General features: G+C 37.9%; 2 protein-coding genes across 2 annotated transcripts; both read left to right on the top strand.

Moving 5' to 3' along the window:
* Positions 1-10,955: 10,955 nt before the first annotated feature.
* Positions 10,956-12,035, top strand: LOC118858105 (trace amine-associated receptor 9-like). Its single transcript, XM_036768557.1, has one exon. It carries the CDS (start codon positions 10,956-10,958, stop codon positions 12,033-12,035), a length of 1,080 nt encoding a protein of 359 aa, XP_036624452.1.
* Positions 12,036-22,248: 10,213 nt separating this feature from the next.
* Positions 22,249-23,331, top strand: LOC118858107 (trace amine-associated receptor 9-like). Its single transcript, XM_036768560.1, has one exon. The coding sequence runs from the start codon at positions 22,249-22,251 to the stop codon at positions 23,329-23,331; it is 1,083 nt and encodes a 360-aa protein (XP_036624455.1).
* The last annotated feature ends 255 nt before the right edge of the window (positions 23,332-23,586 follow it).

The following is a 23,586-nucleotide window of genomic DNA, read 5'->3' as shown; positions in this document are numbered from 1 at the left end:
AAAAATTGCAATAAATCCAAATTATATGGATCAAGAACAAAATCTAAGCATGTATTTAGAAATGTAATACCTGTCCAATTAGATGGAAATCACATTCAACCATTTATGATTTTGGAACAAATATCTGCATATGTACTGAGAGTTACAAAACTGGCTCATATATAAGTATGACATTTCTGTGTACCTTCTTGCTTGTTTATATCTCTGGCCTCTTTTTCATTAATTACTAATTATTTGAATCAGCTGAATTCTATGCTTCCTTCCACTTCAAGTAATTTGAAACTTTATTTTTCCCCTCAGAGACACCTGATGTATAATATCCCAAAATACACACAGCAAAAACTCCTCTTGAAAAATTCCTATGTAAGACTCTGAAAAACTCTAATTTAGATAAGTTTGAGGTCCATGAACAAGCCATTTGACTTCTCTGAAGCTCAGTTTTCTTGTCTATAAAACTGGGATTGGTACAACTACCGGATTGTTGGGAATAAAATGCTTTTTCAACTTTAAAGTGCTATATATGTATACACTTGGGAATTGTCACCATTTTTGTTGTTAGTTATAGAAATTCTTTTTAATTCCCAAAGTTTCATATTAAGATGAAAATATGAGATTTCAGAACAAGTGCTTTAAGAAGAAATCATATATTAAAAGGATTACATTTTTATTTTTTTAAAAATGTTTAACCATGATGTCTATGATGTTTTGAAGAGCCTATTTTCTATGGATCTAACTCCTAATACACGGTGGGGTTGGGAGCATTATATATTGCACACTATTTTGTTTTATAATATGTATAATTTGTTTTAGTAGAAAAAGAAAATGGGTATGTGGGGGAGAAGTTTTTGTTTCTTTTTTCAGTTCAATATCTATTATATAGACAGCCACTTCAATGATAACTAAATCAATAATTCTCTGTAAAAATTACTTCTGTAATTTTTCTTGTTGCTTGCAATATTTTCTCCTTAATGTGGGAACTTTGAAATTTGGCTGCAATATTCCTGAAAGTTTTCCTCCTGGGATCTGTTTCAGATGGTGATCAGTGAATTTTTTTTCTATTTCTGCTTTGCCTTCTTTGTCTAGAACTTCACAGCAATTTTCCTTGATAATTTCTTGTAATATTGTATCAAGATTCTTTTTTCTGGTCATAACTTTCAAGTAGTCCAACTTTTCTTATATTGTGTCTCCTAAATCTTTTTTCCAGATCAGTTGTTTTTCTGATGACATGCTTCACATTCTCTTCTATTTTTAGACCAAGAGAATTGTGATATCTCCCCTTCTCCAACAAAGAAACCCAAGTCCTTCATGCCACAGACATATCTCATGCAAGGCTTATTTTTTGGTCAGTTTTGTTCTGGACCTGTGAGTTCATCCATGTAGGGCATTCCTTATGTGTGTATGTGTGTGTGCGTGCATGTGTGTGTGTGTGTGTGTGTGTGTGTAATCTTCATCCACTAATGCAGAGAGGGGCAATAGCATGCAGGATCATGGGATTTAGAATCCAAAGACTTTGGTTTAAATCTCAACTCTGACTTACTATCTCTGTGTCCTGGGGAAAAGCACTTAATCTCTCTGGGCCTCAGTATGTTTATGTATTAGATTAAATGTTTTCTCACCTATGATCATCTATAGCTTATATTCTTAAGGAATTGCCTGAGGACACCAAGTGTCTCCACGACTTTCCCGTGGTCCCACAGTTAGCATAAGTCAAAGGTAGGACTTGAATCCAGGTTTTCCATACTTCATGACTTGCTCTTTATCCATTGTGCCATATTCTTTCTATCACAAGCGTTATTGAATAAAGATGGAATTGACTGTAAATATTTAAAAGGAAAAAAGACAAGGACCAAAGAATACTTTTACTAGAAAGAGTTTGGGGAGGAAACAGAAGTCTTTTTACCAGACAATTCTTCAAGGCAACTTTTAAAAGAAGAATATAGATGAAAATTTCTGGGACTTAGTCCATCAAGTTAACAAAGGTACAGTCATGCTTTATAATTCCCTCTAAAACCCATTTGTCTTCTTGCAGAAGTATATCATTGTTCACAAAGGGAATTTCATGTGGCATTTGTGCTCATCCATCCAAAATATGGGAAAAACAACTCCAAGTATGGAGTTCTCTGTTGGTAGGCCAGTAGAGCTAATCTTCATGTATGAAGATTACACCTTGAAATGTAAATAATAACAAGAAAGATAATTTGCCAGACTTTTTCTTCTATTCACCATCAGTATGAACTCTTAGGACCTTTAAAATTTTATTTATTTTCTTTTTAATTTTTGAAATAAAACAAGTATTTCTATAACATAGTAGAATTAAAAAATGATTGTGCATGAAACTACAAATCTATTACATATAATTTGCTATTCCTTTTAAATATATAACAAAGTTATCATGTAAATTTCTTTGAACTGACAAAAGAAATAAACAGTCAACTCTATACCCAGGGGAAATCTTGTTGACATGCCCTCATTAAGTTGTCAGTGTACTTTCAATTGATTGTCTCCTCCTGCGTTCGTGTTTTCCAGATAAACCAATATGCTGAGTTAAGAAAGGGAAACCATCTCTGCTTTAGGCTGATGCTGTCTCCAGGACCAAGAAGGGGATATGTTTGGGAAGTTAGACAATTATTCCTCTCTTTCAGAGAGTTTTACAACAATCAGTTTCCCATTTTGCACCAAAAATTGTGAACTCCTAGAGTATAAAAATGACAGGCATCTAACATTTTTTTTAAAAACTCAGTGGTACCCTGTCCCCATACCTCACAATTCACAATCTGGGAGTACACTCCTTTGCCTCTCATGTTTCAGACCTAGAGCTATTCAGAAAAAATCACTTATGATTACAAATACCCTAACATCAAGCAAAGAGGGAGGTAGAATTCAGAGAAATTTGGAATTTAGGGAGATCAGATTGGGTGCCATGTTTTCAAACAAGCAAACAAATAAAACTGGAAACATGATCTCATAGAAAGAGCATTGAGATAGCAGACACGAAGACTGGTCTCAGCCTTGCCGTGATGTAACTGTGTGATCTTAAGCAAATTAACTAACCTCTCTGTGCTTCAGTTTTCTCTACTGGAAAATGGGACTAATAATATCTTTGTCTATAATAGCTTTAGTAAGGATAAAAATATAACAGATGTGAAAAGACTTTAAAATTAATATTAGTAGTTGATATTTATATGATACTTTGTGGTTTTTTGAGGCATTTCACATAAATTATCTCATTTGACACTCCCAACAACCTAGTGAATTAGGCCAGATAAGAATTTATGTTTTCAGTTTTGCAGATGAGAAAACAGAGATTTGCCCAGATTTACATGGGTATTTACTGACAAAGCTGGTAGATAAATCCACCTCTTTTGACCCCAAATCCAATGTTCTTTCTATTACACATAGCTTCAGAATTATGTAAATAGAAGGTATACTACTTTGAAACCAAATTTAATTATCAGTACCAATAAGGGAAAATTCAAAACCAAAGATGTCCATTTCTGATTATAATTCAGAAGGCTCCGAGAAACCCTCTATTACACAATTACACAGTGAAACATATACAGGCATACAGGCTGGGCAGAGTAGTGTCAGACTAAGGGAATTAGTCAAAATCCCTAGCATCCCTTGCTTACCAAGCATAGTAATAGGTGCTAATCAAAGGAAAAGAAATAGTTGTAGTCCTTAGTTTAGGTATAACCATAATGATCCTGAGACAACTAAGAGGATTATCTCGTTTGGGAACTCCTAGGCTTCATTTGGAAGTTTCTTCCTCCCCTCTTTGACTACAATGGACCACAAAATTTATGATGTTCAAAATGAATACACAATCTACTGAGTCAAGGTGTCATCATATTGGGTCTGTGTTTGAACCATGTATTCAAAATTAAAATCAGACTTTAAATAGGATTCTAAATTTGGTGGCTGAGTAGGAAGAAGATTCTCAACATGGACTTGGGGAGGTGGGTTAGGTTATCTGGGGATAGGGAATACAAGGGACTTCTAGCAAAGACACTCTATATTTTAAGTATATCCTATAAATCTCTGTAGTGGTGTGTAGTCCTTTTTGCCCCCTTGACAAAGTTGCACTACTGGTACGAAATATATTTCTCTGCACGTACTGTAAATAGGTATAAATACATAAATAATGAAGATTTAAATATATGAATGTAAATAAATATATAAATAGAAATAATGGAGACATTATTACATTGCTGTCCAGTTATGTCTGACTCTTCATGACCCCATGGACAATGGGGTTTTTCTTTCATTTCCTTCTCCAGTGGATTAAGGTAAGCAGAGGTTAGGGGACTTGCCCAGGGTCAAACCGCTACTTAGTGTCCCAGGTCAAATTTAACTGAAGTCTTCCTGACTCTGTGCCTGCCAGCATTCTATCCACTGAACCACTTAGCTGCCTGCTCATTATTACATAATTATAACACACATTTATGTTGTAAACATCTCCATTAATGCCACTTTTGAGGATTATTAAATAAGTTATGATTAGTTATAAAACTGATCTCCAATGAAAACTTCACCTTTAAAAGTAAAAACAAAGACAGAGAAGAGGAGAGGTAGAGAGGCATTACTACCGTCATGTCCCTGCAGTGAACATCTTGGCCCCAGAGATGGAAGCAGTGGGATGACAGTGGCAGAGAGGTGGAGGAAATCCTGAGGAGAAACCAGCAAGCACAATAATTCCTTTATCAAACCTCCTGGAGAGAAGAGGATTTAACAGAAGATGACTTTGTAGCTGAAAAATGCTAGTGTAATGGTTGGAGATGGGTAGTGCTTAATTCTTATATAGATCCAGCTTCCCTAGAAGCAACTGTATAATAGATCCCTGGAAGGAAAGACTTACCCTTAGTGGGTTTTTTGTTTGAGACCTTCTTGCTCCAGCTGGAAGTAGGAAGGATTTGGGTATACTAAAGAGTCAACATTTCTATCTTCTGGGAGCTTCACCTTCCAGAGAACCTAGGTACTCAATGCCATTTTAATAGCATGACCCTCATTGAAGTTCCCCTAAAAAAGAAAGCACCTAAGGCCAATAGAGATCCACTTCCTCTAGGACCTATAAAGCCCTCCTACCTTAAGCACTGCCTTGATATGGCCAACATAAACACAAACACATATATAAGAAACATGCAGAGAGACATTTGAAATCATTAGAGTTGATTCCTTTACCCTGCAACTGCACAGCCTGAATAAGTCGCAATACTAGGAGAGGACAAGGATTGGGATTGCTCCTTCACATCAGAGCTTTATCCCTTACTGCTCTGCAGCTTTGTTTTTTGCTTGTCGTGGAACTCCCACTTTGATCCAGGAACTCAGCATTATCTAGTACAGGGCTTCTTAAGCTTTTTTCCACTTGCACCCCTTTTCATGTTTCAGCAGCATTCATTGGTGTTACATGGCCTGAGGGCATGTGCTGTACAAAGTGCCATGCTTTGTATTCAAAACCAAGGTTGCAGTCAAGTTGCTATATGCAACATGGGCAAGCGCTGCCAGAAATACCTCGGATTCATTGTTTGATTTTTTTTTAATTAAGATTTTTTATTTTTAGTTTACAACACTCAGTTTTGCATGATTTTAAGTTCCAGATTTTCTTTCCTCCCTCCCCCACTCCCTCTCCAAGACAGCATGGAATCTGATATATCTTCTACATATAACTTCGCATTAAACTTATTTACACAATAGTCAAATTGTAAAGAATAATTATGACCAATGGAATGAATCATGAGAAAGAAGAAAAAAAAACAAAAAAAAACGAGGAAAAAAAGGAGAGCAAATGGTTTGCCTCAATCTGCGTTCAGACTCCATAGTTCTGTCTCTGGATGTAGATAACTCTCTCCATCATGAGTCATTTGGAGTTGTCTTTAAACCTTGTATTGCTGAGGAGAACAAGGTCTATCAAGGTTAGTCATTACAGAATTAATATGTCTATAGTTGTGTATAATGTTCTCCTGGTTCTTCTCCACTCACTCAGCATTATATCATGTAGGTTTTTCTAGGTCATTATGAAGTCCTGTTGCAACAATTTGGCTAGCAGCTGCTGTGGGGGTGAAAGACCAACATGAGCCCAACAACGGGAACGCAGCCAGCACAAGTTCTTTTGATCTGCTTTACTAAGGAATGCAACCTTAGGGGGTTAACAATCCTATTTCAATCCAACATACAAGTATCACTCACTTAGTTCAGGGGAAAAAGCCAGTACCCTGAACTTCAAAGCAAATACAAACAAATTACAAACATACATTATAAATAGACCAAATACAATTCATAGTTACCAAGAAGACATCAACATCTGAGTTCACAAGCTGGAGGGCTCTTAACTACAGCTGCCCAGAGTCCGCACATCAACACTCCCCCAAGAGTGAGAGGTGCTTCACACCCACATAGGCTCAGCACCTAGTGGATAGGGGTTTGGGCCTGGGGCTTTGCACCTAGTAAGTCTCAATCAAAGACAATTAATTTATCATTCTAAAATGGTAAAAAAAGTCCCAACTTAATTGATATTACACTTCACTCTTCCAGGGTCCAGGGCATAACAAAAATCTAAATTAAATTGCCATGGATCTTGGAACAAATAGAAGCATTATACATTGTGATCCAATCAAGCAGGAACCTAAAACATATCATTCACAACAAAACAAAACATATCTTTCAGTGTCATTTCAAAATACTTGTTTACAATACAAACATGATCCACCCCAGGTCCCAGCAAGTTAATCTCTTCAATCAATGGTTCGCAAAATACTTGTTTACAATTCAAATGTTCACCCCTAGGTCAAAGCCAGTTAATCTCTTTAGTTAATACAGAGGGTCCAAGTAAAGTACTTCTTGAGGGTGGGTCCTTCTCCCCATACTGCCATTGCAGGTTTCCTCTTGGCACCCAAAGTCCCAACTCAGAGAAAAAGTCCAAACAAAGTTCTGTTGGGGGTCTGTCCTCTCCATGCTGTTCCAGTCCCTGCTTCTAAGTCCTGAGGGTCAGCTGGGCAATAAAGCCAACAGGGTAGGGTCCCTGAGGGTCCAAGGCACTTCCCCCACCCCACCATAAACAAATCCCCCCCCCCTCCCAATCAGCCCCAGGGGAAGGCAGCAAAAAGGCACATTTAGCTCCTTGCTGAAAGTTTCCATCTTGCCCCAGGGCTGAATTCAAAGCTATCATCAAACATCATCTGAGCCAACAGAACTTAGGCTCCTACTATTGACTGTGGTCTTAGCAACTCCCCTTAGGACCCTGAGGGCTTCACACTCACATAGGCTTGGCACCTAGTAGATAGGGGTTTGGGCCTGGGGCTTTGCACCTAGTAAGGCTCAATCAAAGACACTTAATTAATTTATCATTCTAAAACAGTAAAAAAGTCATAACTTAATAGATATTACAAGTATGTATGTTCCCCATTTCTTATAGCACAATAGTATTCCATTACATTCATATGCTACAACTTGTTCAGCCATTCCCCAATTGATGGGAATTCCCTTTATTTCCAATTCTTTGCTACCATAAAAAGAGCCACCATAAATATTTTTATACATATGGGTCCCTTTCCCATTTGTGTGATGTCTTTGGGATACAGCCCTAGAAGTGGTATTTCTGGGTCAAAGGATATGAACATTTTTATAGCCCTTTGGGCATAGTTCCAAATTGTTCTCCAGAATGGCTGGATCAGCTCACAACTCCACCAGCAATGTAACAATGTTCCAATTTTCCACATCCTCTCCAGTATTTATCATTTTCCTGTTTTGTCATGTTAGCCAATCTGACAGGACAGATGTGGTACCTAAGAGTTATTTTGATTTGCATTTCTCTAATCAGTAGTGATTTAGAGCATTTTTTCATATGCCTATAGATATTTTTAATTTCTTCCTCTGAAAACTGCTTGTTAATATCCTTTGACCATTTCTCAATTGGGGAATGAATTGTATTCCTATAAATGTGGCTCAGTCCCCTGTATATTTTAGAGATGAGGCCTTTATCAGAGACCCTGGATGTAAAGATTTTCTCCCAGTTTTCTGCTTCCCTCCTAATCTTTGTTGCATTGGCTTTGTTTATACAAAAACTTTTCAATTTAACATAATCAAAATTATCCATTTCCCATTTTGTAATGCTCTATATCTCTTGTTGTATAATAAATTTTTTCCTTTTCCATCAATATGATAGGTAAACTATTCCTTGCTCTCCCAAATTGCTTGTAGTATCAGCCTTTATTCCTAAATTATAAATGCATTTTGACTTTATTTTGGTATACAGTGTAAGATATTGGTTTATGCCCAATTTCTGCCCTACCATTTTCCAATTTCCCCAGCAGTTTTTGTGAAATAGTGAATTCTTAGCCCAGAAGCTGGATTGTTTGGGTTTATCAAAGAGTAGATTGCTATAGTCGTTGATTACTGCATCTTGTGTACCTAACCTATCCCACTGATCCATGACTCTGTTTCTTAGCCAGTACCAAGCAGTTTTGATGACTGCTACTTTATAGTACAGTTTAATATCTGGTATGGCTAGGCCACCTTCCCTAGCATTTCTTTTCATTAATTGCCTAGATCTTCTGGACCTCTTGTTCTTCCAGATGAATTTTGTTATTGTTTTACATCTCTGTAAAGTAATTTTTTGATTCTTCCACCCTGGGCCTGTTCCTACTCTGGCGTTTCACTTTCCCAGCACTCTCCCAGACCAACGTGTTGCCTGGATTCCTATGCCGTTCCTGGTTGGTTTGGTCTGGTGCCTTGCGCGTGCTTGGCACTCCTGCCCCTCTCAGTCTACTAGTAGCTTCCAACTATCTCAAATCTGCTCAGATTCACCTTTTGGACATATCTGACAGAATTTATGAGAGAGCTCCAGTAGTTCCTTCCTTTCACAGTGCCATCTTGGATCCGCCCCTCATGTGTTTGATTTTTAACTAATTTTTGGCAATTGCACATTCAGAAAACCTTTTACTGTTACAAAATTGAGTTGAGACCCTAAATGAGCTCCAGGAGATTTGGTCCAGAAAATTGGTGTCATCTAGGAATTTACCCTTGATGTTCAGGATATTATGGCCTAGAATTCTATTGGTTGGTGGTTCTGCCTCCAGGAACTTTCTTCTTTCAGCCATCTGGACCGCTCTACTGCCGGTATCTCCAGGGCCCCAAATTCTCATGTGAGTTGTCATGGGGCTATATGAAGATATATAGGTTTCTCCCAGCCCCGAGGAACTGAGTTCACTCCTTCTGAATTCCTCTTACATAGGGAAACATCTTTAATACCAGAATACATTTCTCATCACTGGATTGCAAAGAAGATCCATTTCAATGCCTGGGAACCCATACCCTGTAAATATGCATGCACAAAATGCAGGTTAATTTCCCTAGTGGAGGAAAGAATGAAAGGGCTGGAGGAATTCTTAAAAACTCATCAGTCTGCTGGAGAAAATGAAGAGCTTCTGATCAATCAACCCCTACTGTGTGTACCAAGCTAGTACCTGGGGATGAAAAGAAAAAAATAAGAGTCCTGGTCCTCAGGCATCTTACATTTTATAAGAGGAGATAACATGTACATAAAAAAGAACATATTAAATATGTAGTAAAATAAATACAAATGGATTTCTTGGGGGGAGAAGGAGACACAGTGGCTCTTGAATGAAGTTTTGAAGGAGATAGATAAGGGATTCTAAAAGTTGGAGATAGGGACAGTACATTTCTGGCATAGGAGATAATGTGTGCAGAGGCCTAAAGACAGAAGATGGAAAGATGTTTATGAAAAACTGCAAAACCAGTTCAGAGGGACCATAAAATTCATAAAGGAAAATAATTTACAATTAACCTGGAAAGACAGACTGGATCCAGGTTGTGTTGGGCTTTAAACCACAAGAGAGAAGGAGAGTCAGGGGAAGCAAAGCCTGGGTCAGGACTTTGGAAGGTCAAAGAATACAATACAGAAATTAAGTGGAAAAAGGACCATGGAACCTTAACAGATTTGAGGCTTTTTCCATAGAGAGTACAGTCTCTGAAAAAGGAAGGATATTTCTGCATTCCAAATAAGGATGAGGAAGATCCACAGGTGCCACTAGCAAAGGAGAAATAGTCCTTTCTAGCCATAGAAACAAGGCTACATTTGGTGATTGGAGAACCCCAGATCTGCAAAAGTAGCCATGTGGTATATCTGACTGGAATACTCAAGCAGTGTGCTATCCTCCCAGGCTTTGCATCTAGACATGGGTTCCTTTCCTAGATCACATAAGACTCTAGATTTCAGCTGCAGCAGTTCTATAATTTGTGGTCCTAGAGAGTTGCCTATGGCCCTGAAAGGTCAGGGGTCTTTTCCATTGTCATACAGCTATTAGACATCAGAAATAAGACTTGAATCAGGTGTCCTTTAACTCAAGGCTAGTCCTTTACGCACTTTTCCACGCTGCATATCAATATTATTAAGATATCTAAACATCTTTTTATGGTTCACACTTCACACCTTGGGGATTTCATTATAAAAGTTTGGGGGAAATTACCATATTCTCTTACTTCTTCAGAGTATATGTCATGGTTAGCTCTCCTATGACTCCTCAGGGAAGTGTAACCTAATAAAACAATCCTTTGGAAACTTCCTCAGTCAGCAAACTGATCAGCGTTTCTTGGTTGTCTAACATGCCAGGCAACACACATGCCATTAGGAGTTTGAGAAAATACCGAGTCTTGGCTGCTGGACTAAAGGAGCAGTTCAGAAGGTAAATACTTAAAGACAATCTTTTAAATCGGTAGAAAATGGCATGCCCAATTAAAACAAATTCTTCATCATGTACCAAATTCTGGTATATATGAAAATGACAAGATAAATTTCCTCAGTCTAAAAATAGTGAAGGATTTGGGGATTATTTTGCAATGGTTTTTGTAGTTCCTGCATATACTGACTGTAATACTTCCATATTGACTGCAGATTTTTATCTCTCACTCCAAATTTGAAATCTTAGTAACATTCAAGGAATATGGAATTGCCTGAAGATTCACACAGGGAAGTGAGAATCAACAATTCTTACCAACTTGCTGCTGTGCAGTTCTGTTTTGAGAATGTGAATGGATCCTGCATCAAAACCCCATATTCTCCCATCCCTCGAATGATTCTGTATGTGGTCTTTGGCTTTGGGGCTGTGCTAGCAGTATTTGGCAACTTGCTGGTTATCATCGCCATCCTTCACTTCAAGCAACTGCACACACCTACCAACTTCCTCATTGCCTCCTTGGCCTGTGCTGACTTGTTGGTTGGACTCACTGTGATGCCCTTCAGCATGGTGAGGTCTGTGGAAAGCTGCTGGTACTTTGGGGAGAGTTATTGTAAATTTCACACATGTTTTGATGGGTCATTTTGCTATGCTTCTCTCTTCCACTTGTGTTTCATCTCCATTGATAGATATATTGCTGTCACTGACCCTCTGGTCTACCCAACCAAGTTCACAGTACCCATTTCAGGGATATGTATTGCTGTGTCCTGGGGCTGTTCAGTAACATATAGTTTTTCTCTCCTTTATACAGGCGTCAATGATGATGGGTTGGAGGATTTAGTAATTGCTCTCACTTGTGTGGGAGGTTGTCAGGCTCCCATGAATCAAGACTGGGTTCTCTTTGGATTTCTTTTATTCTTCATACCAACAATTGCCATGCTCATTTTATACGGCAAAATTTTTTTGGTGGCTAAACATCAGGCTAGAAAGATAGAAAGTACTAGCAACCAAACCCAGGCCTGTGGAGAGAGCTATAAGGACAGGGTAGCCAAACGAGAGAGAAAGGCTGCTAAAACCCTAGGGACTGCTATGGCTGTGTTTCTTGTCTCTTGGCTGCCGTATTTCATTGATTCAGTAATTGATGCTTATATGAATTTCATAACTCCCCCTTATGTCTACGAGATCTTAGTGTGGTGTGTTTATTATAACTCAGCTATGAATCCCTTGATCTATGCCTTGTTTTACCCTTGGTTTAGGAAAGCAATAAAGCTAATTGTGAGTGGCAGAGTCTTGAGGAATGATTCTTCAACAATGAATTTATTTTCTGAGGAAGCAGAAATAGATTGAAAAATTGCAATAAATCCAAATTATATGGATCAAGAACAAAATGTAAGCATGTATTTAGATATGTAATACCTGTCTAATTACATGGAAATCACATTCAACCATTTATGATTTTGGAACAAATATCTGCATATGTACTGAGAGTTACGAAACTGGCTCATATATAAGTATGACATTTCTGTGTACCTTCTTGCTTGCTTATATATATTCATTAAATACTAATTATTTCATTTGACTCAATTCTACACTTCCCTCCACTTCTTCAAGTAATTTGAAACTTTATTTTTTCCCCTCAGAGACACCTGATGTATAATATCCCAAAATACACACAGCAAAAACTCCTCTTGAAAAATTCCTATGTAAGACTCTGAAAAACTCTAGTTTCATATATGTTTGAGGTCCATGAACAAGCCATTTGACTTCTCTGAAGCTCAGTTTTCTTGTCTGTAAAACTGGGATTGGTACAACTTCCAGATTGTTGGGAATAAAATGTCTTTACAACTTTAAAGTGCTATATGTGTACTTGGGAATTATCACCATTTTTGTTGTTAGTTCTAGAAATTCTTTTTAATCCCCAAAGTTTCATATTAAGACTAGAATATGAGACTTCAGAACAACTGTTTTATGAAGAAATCATATATTAAAAGGAATATATTTTTATTTTAAAAAATGCTTCACTATGATGCCATGTTTAGAAAGAGCCTATTTTCTCTGGATCTATCCCCTAATACACAGTGGGGTTATAAGCATTATATATTGCATATTTTTTTATAATATGTATAATTTGTTTTAGTAGAAAAAGAAAATGGGTATGTGGGGGAGAAGTTTTTATGTTTCTTTTTTCAGTTCAATATGTGTTACATAGAGAGCCACTTCAATGATAACTAAATCAATAATTCTCAAAAACCTCAACATTCTATGGGTGGTTTCAATTATCTCAAGCCATAGTGCACATTTCTGAAAACAAAATTAATTTAACCCAGCTTAATTGCAAGTTAAACTTACGTGATATATTTAAATGGAGCAAGGTGGGAGGAATGAATAAAACCTCCCAAAAGGTTTCAAACTCCTACCAGACACCTATGCAGGCTATTTCCATATTATAGACCAGTAGTGTCTAATATAAATTGAAATGGAAGCCATCCAACTCTACATAAGGATCCCTGTAGCCACATATTGACCTAGAAAACCCATTTTTTTGCAGGGGTGAAGGTAGGGCAATTGGGGTTAAGTGACTCCCCCAAGGTCACACAGCTAGTAGAAACCTCATATATTAACATTGTCTATGTTTTATTTTATTTTGATATTTTAAAAGTATTTCCCCAATACATTTTAATCCAGTTCAGATGCACTAAGGTGAGTTGTACATCACATGAGGCTGTTTGACCCCTCTGGTATAGGCCAAATAAACCTCTTTATTTTATGAATTGAAAAGGAGAACAATAGTAATAATGCTTTACCTTCTCCAAAATGGCCCTCTGTACATTTTTAAAATTAGTTGTTCTCAAAATAGCTTTTAAACTAGTGAGGGTATCTCATTACAAGTATTTATTCATGTAGCCCTATTTAGCAAAACCACAAATTCTGTGTACTGGCCTAGTCCCTTTTCACCCTGAGGGAGATTGATTGCAGTCCAATAGATGATAAGGATCTCATTAGCTTCTATGAAGTGAAGGAATGGATAAGTGGCCAGTAAGTATCAGAGAAAGTTGAAGAATTGAATATTGTTATCCAGTGACTGAATTAGGAGTAAGGGAGGAAGGAGAGATACATTTGGGGTAACAGCTAGAACTAGAAATGTAAGGATGTTATAGAATCATAGAGTTTGAGCTGAAAGGAATCTTGGAAGTCACCTAGCGCAACTTTCTCATACAAATGAGGCAACTGAGGCACAGAAAGATGAAGAAACTTGGCTAAGTTGAAAAATGCAGTAAGTGGCAGTCAGCATTTGAACTCAGGTCCTTCAAGTCCAATGTCTTTTCACTGTACTAGGCTGCCATGAGGAATATGCTGAGAAGTGGAAGGACAATGATCTCAGAATCAGTTTTCTATCACCTCATCTGTAATCAATGTCTTTACTACTCGCTCTCCTGTATTTCACCGCAGAAGCTGGGGTCTAAAGAAGAAAGAGGTGTGTGAATGCAAATCCCCTTCCCTGTGTGAGTCTCAGTAAAATGTAAATATCCCAGGATAAACCTCAAGAGGAGGTAGTATCTTATCTGAATTCTTACTTGTCTGATCTGTGAGCTCTGCTGGAAAAACTAGAATGCTTGCCCAGATGAGAAAGGGAACTCTCAGGCTTTCACTGCTAATGTCCAAGGAGAAAAATAGTACAACCTAGGAGAAGCTGCATGGTCTAGTGGAAAGACATTGGATTTGGGGTCAGGAGACTTGGGTTCAAATGCAACCTCTAACACTTGTTACTTATGTGACTTTAGACAAGTCATTTAAATTCTCTCTCTGTTTCCTTATCTATAAAATAAGAAAATTATAGTAAATGACTTCTACAGTTTCTTCTAGCTGCACATCCCATAATAAAAAACAAATAGGGGAGCCAATCAGAGGAGAGCAGTGACTACACTTCCATGTGGAGTCTCTAGCAGACCTTGCCAGTGGGCAGGGACACAGAGAGCATCATGGAAGTACTTCGCTGAGGACTCTGGCATGAATATTCTTCTCTCAGCAATCAGTTACTAGAAACTGAGAGCCTCTGGGGTGGTATTGAACTTCAGGTGATTGCTATGATATCTGTTGATTTTTTTGTTTTCTAAGAAAATTCCCTTCTGATACATGGTAGCCAGCACAACGCACTTAGAGAATATAGAAATGGTGGCACCCTGGTGTAAAGATTTTCCTAAATTTCTAAGTGAGACCTTAAGCCAGGAGAACTTTTTTGATAGATTTTATTCATTTTAAACTTAAATACAAAACAAGAAAACAAAAAGAACATTTCCCTGTAAAGAGCAGAGCATAAGAGAGGATTCAACATAAAAAATATATTTCCACTTCAAGAAAACCTATGTAGTAAATACTGCACATTGTTTTCAAACTTACCCAGCTTTTCTTTACTTCTTTCTAGGTTTTCTTTTGTTTCTCTGCTGTATATTTTCTACTTTATTTTTTTCTATTTTGCTCCCTACTCCCCACCCCCACTCTAGAGAAGGCTACAATTAAACATGGATACGTATACATGCACATATATATATAAACATACATATATATAGTTATATATACATATATACATATGTATATACATATATATATATATAAACAAAGTTCTTCAGAGAGATGCTACACACACACACACACGCACACACACACACACTCATATATGTATACATAACATGCATGTACAGTCCTTCAATATGGAAGGTCTTGTGCAATCCTTATTGTAGCTCTATGACATTTAAATTGTCTTTTTCTTCTTGCCTGCAATATTTTCTCCTTAACTTTGGAACTTTGAAATTTGGCTATAATATTCCTGTAAGTTTTCCTCCTGGGATCTCTTTCAGGTGGTGATGAGTGAATTTTTTTCTATTTCTGCTTTGCCTTCTTGTTCTAGAACTTTATGGCAATTTTCCTTGATAATTTCTTGCAATATTGTATCAAGATTCTTTTTTTGGTCATAACTTTCAAGTAGTCCAACTTTTCTTATATTGTCTCTCCTCAATCTGTTTTCCAGATCAGTTGTTTTTCTGATGACATGCTTCACATTCTCTTCTAATTTTACACCAAGAGAATTGCGATATCTCCCCTTCTCCAACAAAGAAACCCAAGTCCTTCATGCCACAGGCATATCTCATGCAAGGCTTATTTTTTGGTTAGTTTTGTTCTGGACCTGTGAGTTCATCCATGTAGGGAACTCCTTGTGTGTTTATGTGTGTGTGTGTGTGTGTGTGTGTGTGTGTGTGTGTGTGTGTGTAATCTTCATCCACTAATGCAGAGAGGGGCAATAGCATGCAGGATCATGGGCTTTAGAATCCAAAGACTTTAGTTTAAATCTCAACTCTGACTTACTATCTCTGTGACCTTGGGAAAAGCACTTAATATCTCTGGGCCTCAGTATGTTTAGCTCTTAGATTAAATTATTTCTCACCTATGATCATCTATAAGTTATAGTCTCAAGGAATTGTCTGAGGACACTGAGTGACTCCATGACTTTCCCATGGTCCCACAGTTAGTGTAAGGTAGGACCTAAATCCAGGTTTTCCATACTTCATGGCTTGCTCTTTATTCATTGTGCCATATTCTTCTTATCACAAGTCTTACTGAATTAAAAATGGCATTGACTGTAAATATTTAAGAGGAAAAAGATAAGGACTGGAGAAAACTTTTACCAGGAAGAGTTTGGGAAGATAAAAGAAGTCTTTTTACCAGACAATGCTTCAAGACACCTTTTAAAAGAAGAATATAGTTGAAGATTGCTGGGACTTAGTCCACCAAGTCAACAAAAGTACAGTCATGCTTTGTAATTCCCTCTAAAACCCATTTGTCTTCTTGCAAAAGTATGTATTTGGTCACAAAGGGAATTTCATGTGGTATATGTGCTCATCCATCCAAAATATGGGAAAAAGAACTCCAAGTATGGAGTTTCCTGTTGGTAGGCCAGTAGAGCTAGTCTTCATGTATGATAATTACACCTTGAAATATAAATTATAACAAGAAATATAATTTGCCAGATTTTTTTCTTCTATTCACCATCACTATGAACTCTTAATACTTTTCCAATTTTATTTATTTTCTTTTTAATTTATGAAATAAAGCAAGCATTTCCATAACATAGTAGAATTAAAAAATGATTGTGCATGAAACTATAAATCTATTACGTATAATTTGTTATTCATTTTAAACATATAACAAAGTTACTACGTACATTTCTTTGAACTGACAAAAGAAATAAATGGTCAACTCTATATCCAGGGGAAATCTTGTTGACATGCCCTCATTAAGTTGACAGTGTACTTTCAATTGACTGTCTCCTCTTGTGTTTGTGTTCTCCAGATAAACCAGTATGCTGAGTTAAGAAAGGGAAACCAGCTCTGCTTTAGGCTGATGCTATCTCCAGGACCAAGAAGGGAATGTGTTTGGGAAGTTAGACAATTTTTCCTCTCTTTCAGAGAGTTTTACAACAATCAGTTTCTCATTTTGCACCAAAAATTGTGAACTCCTAGAGTATAAAAATGACAGGCATCTAGCATTTTTTAAAAAACTCAGTGGCACCCTGCCCCAATAGCTCACAATTCATAATCTGCAAGTACACTCCTTTGCCCCTCATGTTTCAGACCTAGAGCTATTCAGAAATAATGACTTATAATTACAAACATCCTAACATCAAGCAAAGAGGGAGGTGGAATTCAGAAAAATTTGGAATTTAGGGAGATCAGGTTGGGTGCTGTGTTTCCAAACAAGCAAACAAACCAAACTGATCTCATAGAAACATGATCTCATAGAAAGAGCATTGAGATAGCAGACATGAAGACTGGTCTCAGCCTTGCCATGATGTAACTGTGTGATCTTAAGCAAATTAACTAACCTCTCTGTGCTTCAGTTTCCTCTACTAGAAAATGGGACTAATAATATCTTTATTTATGACAGCTTTAGTAAGGATAAAAATATAATATATGTGAAAAGATTTTAAAATTAATATTAGTAGTTGATATTTATATGATACTTTGTGGTTTTTTGAGGCATTTCACATAAATTATCTCATTTGACACTCCCAACAACCTAGTGAATTGGGCCAGACAAGAATTTATGTTTTCAGTTTTGCAGATGAGAAAACAGAGATTTGCCCAGATTTACATGGGTATTTACTGACAAAGCTGGTAGATAAATCCACCTCTTTTGACCCCAAATCCAATGTTCTTTCTATTACACATAGCTTCAGAATTATGTAAATAGAAGGTATACTACTTTGAAACCAAATTTAATTATCAGTACCAATAAGGGAAAATTCAAAACCAAAGATGTCCATTTCTGATTATAATTCAGAAGGCTCCGAGAAACCCTCTATTACACAATTACACAGTGAAACATATACAGGCATACAGGCTGGGCAGAGTAGTGTCAGACTAACTGAATTAGTCAAAATCCCTAGCATCCCTTGTTTACCAAGCATAGTAATAGGTGCTAATCAAAGGAAAAGAAATAGTTGTAGTCCTTAGTTTAGGTATAACCATAATGATCCTGAGACAGCTGAGAGGATTTTCTTGTTTGGGAACTCCTGGGCTTCATTTGGAAGTTTCTTCCTCCTCTATTTGACTACAATGGACCACAAAATTTATGATGTTCAAAATGAATACACAATCTACTGAGTCAAGGTGTCATCATATTGGGTCTGTGTTTGAACCATGTATTCAAAATTAAAATCAAACTTTAAATGGGATTCCAAATGGTGGCTGAGTAGGAAGCAGATTCTCAACATGGAATTTAGGGAAGGGTTAGGCTACCTGGGGAAAGGGAATACTTTGTAGCCGAGACACCCTGTATTTTAAGTATATCCTATAAAGCTCTGTAGTGGCGTATAGTCCTTATAGCCCCATTGACAAAGTTGCAGTACTGGTACGGAATGTGTTTCTCTACACATATTGTAAATATGTATAAATACATAAATAATGAAGATTTAAATATATGAATGTAAATAAATATATAAATAGAAATAATGGAGACATTATTACATTGCTGTTCAGTTATGTCTGACTCTTCATGACCCCATGGATAATGGGGTTTTTCTTTCATTTCCTTCTCCAGGGGATTAAGGTAAGCAGAGGTTAGGGGACTTGCCTAGGATCACACAACTAGTTAGTGTCCGAGGTGAAATTTAACTGAAATCTTCCTGATTCTGTGCCTAGCACTCTATCCCCTAAACCACTTAGCTGCCTCCTTATTATTATATTATTATAATGCAAATTTATGTTGTAAACATCTCCATTAATGCCTGTTTTGAGGGTTATTAAATAAGTTATGATTAGTTATAAAACTGAGCTCCAATGAAAACTTGGCCTTTAAAAGCAAAAGCAGGGGGCAGTTAGGTGCCACAGTGAGTAGAGCACCAGCCCTGGAGTCAGGAGGACCTGAGTTCAAATGCAGCCTCAGATAATTGACACACTTATTAGCTGTGTGACCTTGGGCAAGTCACTTAACCCCAATTGCCCTGCTTTTCCCCCTGCAAAAAAAGTAAAAGCAAAAGCAAAGACAGAGAGGAGAGGTAGAGAGGCATTACTACCCTCATGTCCCTGCAGTGAACATCTTGGCCCCAGAGATGGAAGCAGTGGGATGGTGGTGGGAGAGGGGTGGAAGAGATCCTGAGGAGAAACCAGCAAGCCCAGGAATTCCTTGAATAAACCTCCTGGAGAAAAGAAGAGGATTTAACAGAAGATGACTTTATAGCTGAAAAATTCTGGTGTTATGGTTGCAGATGGGTAGAGCTTAATCCTTATATAGATCCAGCTTCCCTCGAAACAACTGTATAATAGATCCCTGGAAGGAAAGACTTACTCTTGGTGGGTTTTTTTTGAGACCTTCTTCCCCCAACTTCTGGAAGGAGAAAGGACTTGGGTTTACTAAAGAGTCAACATTTCTATCTTCTGGGACCTTGACCTTCCAGAGAACCTAGGTATTCAATGCCATTTTTTACAGTATGACCCTCATTGAGGTTCCCCTAAAAAGAAACTCCTGAGGCCAATAGAGATCCACATCCTCTAGGACCTATAAAGCCCTCCTACCTAAAGCATGGCATCGATATGGCCAACACAGAAACAAACACACATACAACAAACATGCAGAGAGACATTTGAAATCATTACAGTTGATTCCTTTACCCTGCAACTCTACAGCCTGAATAAGTCACAGTACTAGGGGAGGACAAGGATTGGGATTGTTCCTTGACATCATAGTATTATCCCTTACTGCTCTGTAGCTTTGTTTCTGGCTTGTCCTGAAACTCCCACTTTGGTCCAGGAGCTCAGCGTTATCTAGTACAGGGCTTCTTAAGCCTTTTCCAGTTTCCATGTTTCAGCAGCATTCATTGGCATTGCATGGTCTGAGGGCACTGCTATACAAAGTGCCATGCTTTGTGTTCAAAACCAAGGCTGTGGTCAAGTTGCCCGATGCAACATGGGGAAGCATTGCCAGAAATACCTCAGATTCATTATGTGTTTGTTTTAAATTAATTTTTGGTCATTGCACATTCAGAACACATTTACTGTTATGAAATTGAGTTGAGACCCTAAATGAGCTCCAGGAGATTTGGCCCAGGAAATTGGTGTTCTCTAGGAATTTCTCCTTGGTGTTCAGGATATAGTGGCTTAGAATTCTACTGCTTGGTGATTCTGCCTCTAGGAACTTTCTACTTTCAGTCACATGGACCACTCCACCGCTGGTATCTCCAGGGTCCAAATTCCCATGTGAGTGGGAATGGGGTGATATGAAGACACATATGCTTCTCCCAGTCCCTGGGACCTGAGTTCACTCCTTGTGAATTCTCCTTATATAGGGAAACATCTTTAATACCAGAATAAATTTCTCATCACTGGATCGCAAGAAAGATCCATTTAAATGCCTGGGCACCCTTACACTATAAATATACATGCACAAAAGTCAGGTTAATCTCCCTAATGGAGGAAAGAATGAAAGGGCTGGAGGAATTCTTCAAAACTCATCAATCTGCTGGAGAAAATGAAGAGCTTCTAATCAATCAACCCCTACTATGTGCACCAAGCTAGTACCTGGGGATGAAAAGACAAAAATAAGAGTCTGGGTCCTCAGGCATCTTACATTTTATAAGAGGAGTTAACATGTACATAAATAAGAGCATATGAAAAAGGTAGTAAACAAATACAAACGGATTCTTCAGGAGGGGGAGAGGGGACACAGTGGCTCTTGAACAGAGTTTTGAAGGAGACAAGGGATTCTAAAAGTTGTAGATAGGGACAGTACATTTCTGGCATAGGAGATAATGTGTGCAGAGGCCTAAAGACAGAAGATGGAAAGATATTTATGAAAAACTGCAAAACCAGTTCAGAGGGACCATAAAATTCATAAAGGAAAATAATTTACAATTAACCTGGAAAGACACATTGGATCCAGGCTGTGTTGGGCTTTAAACCACAAGAAAGAAGGAGAGTCGGGAAGCAAAGCCTGGGTCAGGACTTTGGAAGGTCAAAGAATACAATACCGAAACTAAGGGGGAAAAGGACCATGGAACCTTAACAGATTTGAGGCTTTTTCCACAGAGAATAAAGTCTCTGAAAAAGGAAGGATATTTCTGCATTCCAAATAAGGATGAGGAAGATCCACAGGTGCCACTAGCAAAGGAGAAATAGTCCTTTCTAGCCATAGAAACAAGGCTACATTTGGTGGTTGGAGAACCCCAGATCTGCAAAAGTAGCCATGTGGTATATCTGACTGGAATACTCAAGCAGTGTGCTATCTTCCCAGGCTTTGCATCTAGACATGGGTTCCTTTCCTAGATCACATAAGACTCTAGACTTCAGCTGCAGCAGTTCTATAATTTGTGGTCCTAGAGAGTTGCCTATGGCCCTGAAAGGTCAGGGGTCTTTTCCATTGTCATACAGCTATTAGACATCAGAAATAAGACTTGAATCAGGTGTCCTTTAACTCAAGGCTAGTCCTTTACGCACTTTTCCATGCTGCATATCAATATTATTAGGATATCTAAACATCTTATTATGGTTCACACTTCACACCTTGGGGATTTCATTATAAAAGTTTGGGGGAAATTACCATATTCTCTTACTTCTTCAGAGTATGTCATGGTTAGCTCTCCTATGACTCCTCAGGGAAGTGTAACCTAATAAAACAATCCTTTGGAAACTTCCTCAGTCAGCAAACTGATCAGCGTTTCTTGGTTGTCTAACATGCCAGGCAACACACATGCCATTAGGAGTTTGAGAAAATACCGAGTCTTGGCTGCTGGACTAAAGGAGCAGTTCAGAAGGTAAATACTTAAGGACAATCTTTTAAATCGGTAGAAAATGGCATGCCCAATTAAAACAAATTCTTCATCATGCACCAAATTCTGGTATATATGAAAATGACAAGATAAATTTCCTCAGTCTAAAAATAGTGAAGGATTTGGGGATTATTTTGCAATGGTTTTTGTAGTTGCTGCATATACTGATTGTAATACTTCTATATTGACTGCAGATTTTTATCTCTCACTCCAAATTTGAAATCTTAGTAACATTCAAGGAATATGGAATTGCCTGAAGATTCACACAGGGAAGTGAGAATCAACAATTCTTACCAACTTGCTGCTGTGCAGTTCTGTTTTGAGAATGTGAATGGATCCTGCATCAAAACCCCATATTCTCCCATCCCTCGAATGATTCTGTATGCGGTCTTCGGCTTTGGGGCTGTGCTGGCAGTATTTGGCAACTTGCTGGTCATCATTGCCATCCTTCACTTCAAGCAACTGCACACACCTACCAACTTCCTCATTGCCTCCTTGGCCTGTGCTGACTTGTTGGTTGGACTCACTGTGATGCCCTTCAGCATGGTGAGGTCTGTGGAAAGCTGCTGGTACTTTGGGGAGAGTTATTGTAAATTTCACACATGTTTTGATGGGTCATTTTGCTATGCTTCTCTCTTCCACTTGTGTTTCATCTCCATTGATAGATATATTGCTGTCACTGACCCTCTGGTCTACCCAACCAAGTTCACAGTACCCATTTCAGGGATATGTATTGCTGTGTCCTGGGGCTGTTCAGTAACATATAGTTTTTCTCTCCTTTATACAGGCGTCAATGATGATGGGTTGGAGGATTTAGTAATTGCTCTCACTTGTGTGGGAGGTTGTCAGGCTCCCATGAATCAAGACTGGGTTCTCTTTGGATTTCTTTTATTCTTCATACCAACAATTGCCATGCTCATTTTATACGGCAAAATTTTTTTGGTGGCTAAACATCAGGCTAGAAAGATAGAAAGTACTAGCAACCAAACCCAGGCCTGTGGAGAGAGCTATAAGGACAGGGTAGCCAAACGAGAGAGAAAGGCTGCTAAAACCCTAGGGACTGCTATGGCTGTGTTTCTTGTCTCTTGGCTGCCGTATTTCATTGATTCAGTAATTGATGCTTATATGAATTTCATAACTCCCCCTTATGTCTACGAGATCTTAGTGTGGTGTGTTTATTATAACTCAGCTATGAATCCCTTGATCTATGCCTTGTTTTACCCTTGGTTTAGGAAAGCAATAAAGCTAATTGTGAGTGGCAGAGTCTTGAGGAATGATTCTTCAGCAATGAATTTATTTTCTGAGGAAGCAGAAATACACAACTGAGAAAGTTTTTGTATAGAATTCCAAACTAATGTGGATTGAAAATGAAATGTAAATGGGAATCTCTGACGGACAATTCAAGAAATGTATTATGTTTGTCAAACTCATACAAAATTGCACTCAACTGGTGATAGTTCTGAGACATTTCTTGCCATCATACACTCAGATGTTTTCAAACTAATAATCTGAAGTAGATAGTATTTATTGACAATGTAAATTTCTATACAACTGTCAGTTATAAAATGAGGGAAGTTGACC

The sequence above is a fragment of the Trichosurus vulpecula genome, chromosome 7 (genome assembly GCF_011100635.1).
Source record: "Trichosurus vulpecula isolate mTriVul1 chromosome 7, mTriVul1.pri, whole genome shotgun sequence".
Classification (NCBI taxonomy): Eukaryota; Metazoa; Chordata; class Mammalia; order Diprotodontia; family Phalangeridae; genus Trichosurus; species Trichosurus vulpecula.
The sequence above is the reverse complement of the archived record's forward strand: the minus strand, read 5'-3'. Positions and strand labels throughout refer to the sequence as shown.

Coding starts and splice junctions, on each gene's coding strand:
- LOC118858105 (XM_036768557.1), top strand. CDS start 10,956: ATGGAATTGCCTGAAGATTCACACAGGGAAGTGAGAATCAACAATTCT.
- LOC118858107 (XM_036768560.1), top strand. CDS start 22,249: ATGGAATTGCCTGAAGATTCACACAGGGAAGTGAGAATCAACAATTCT.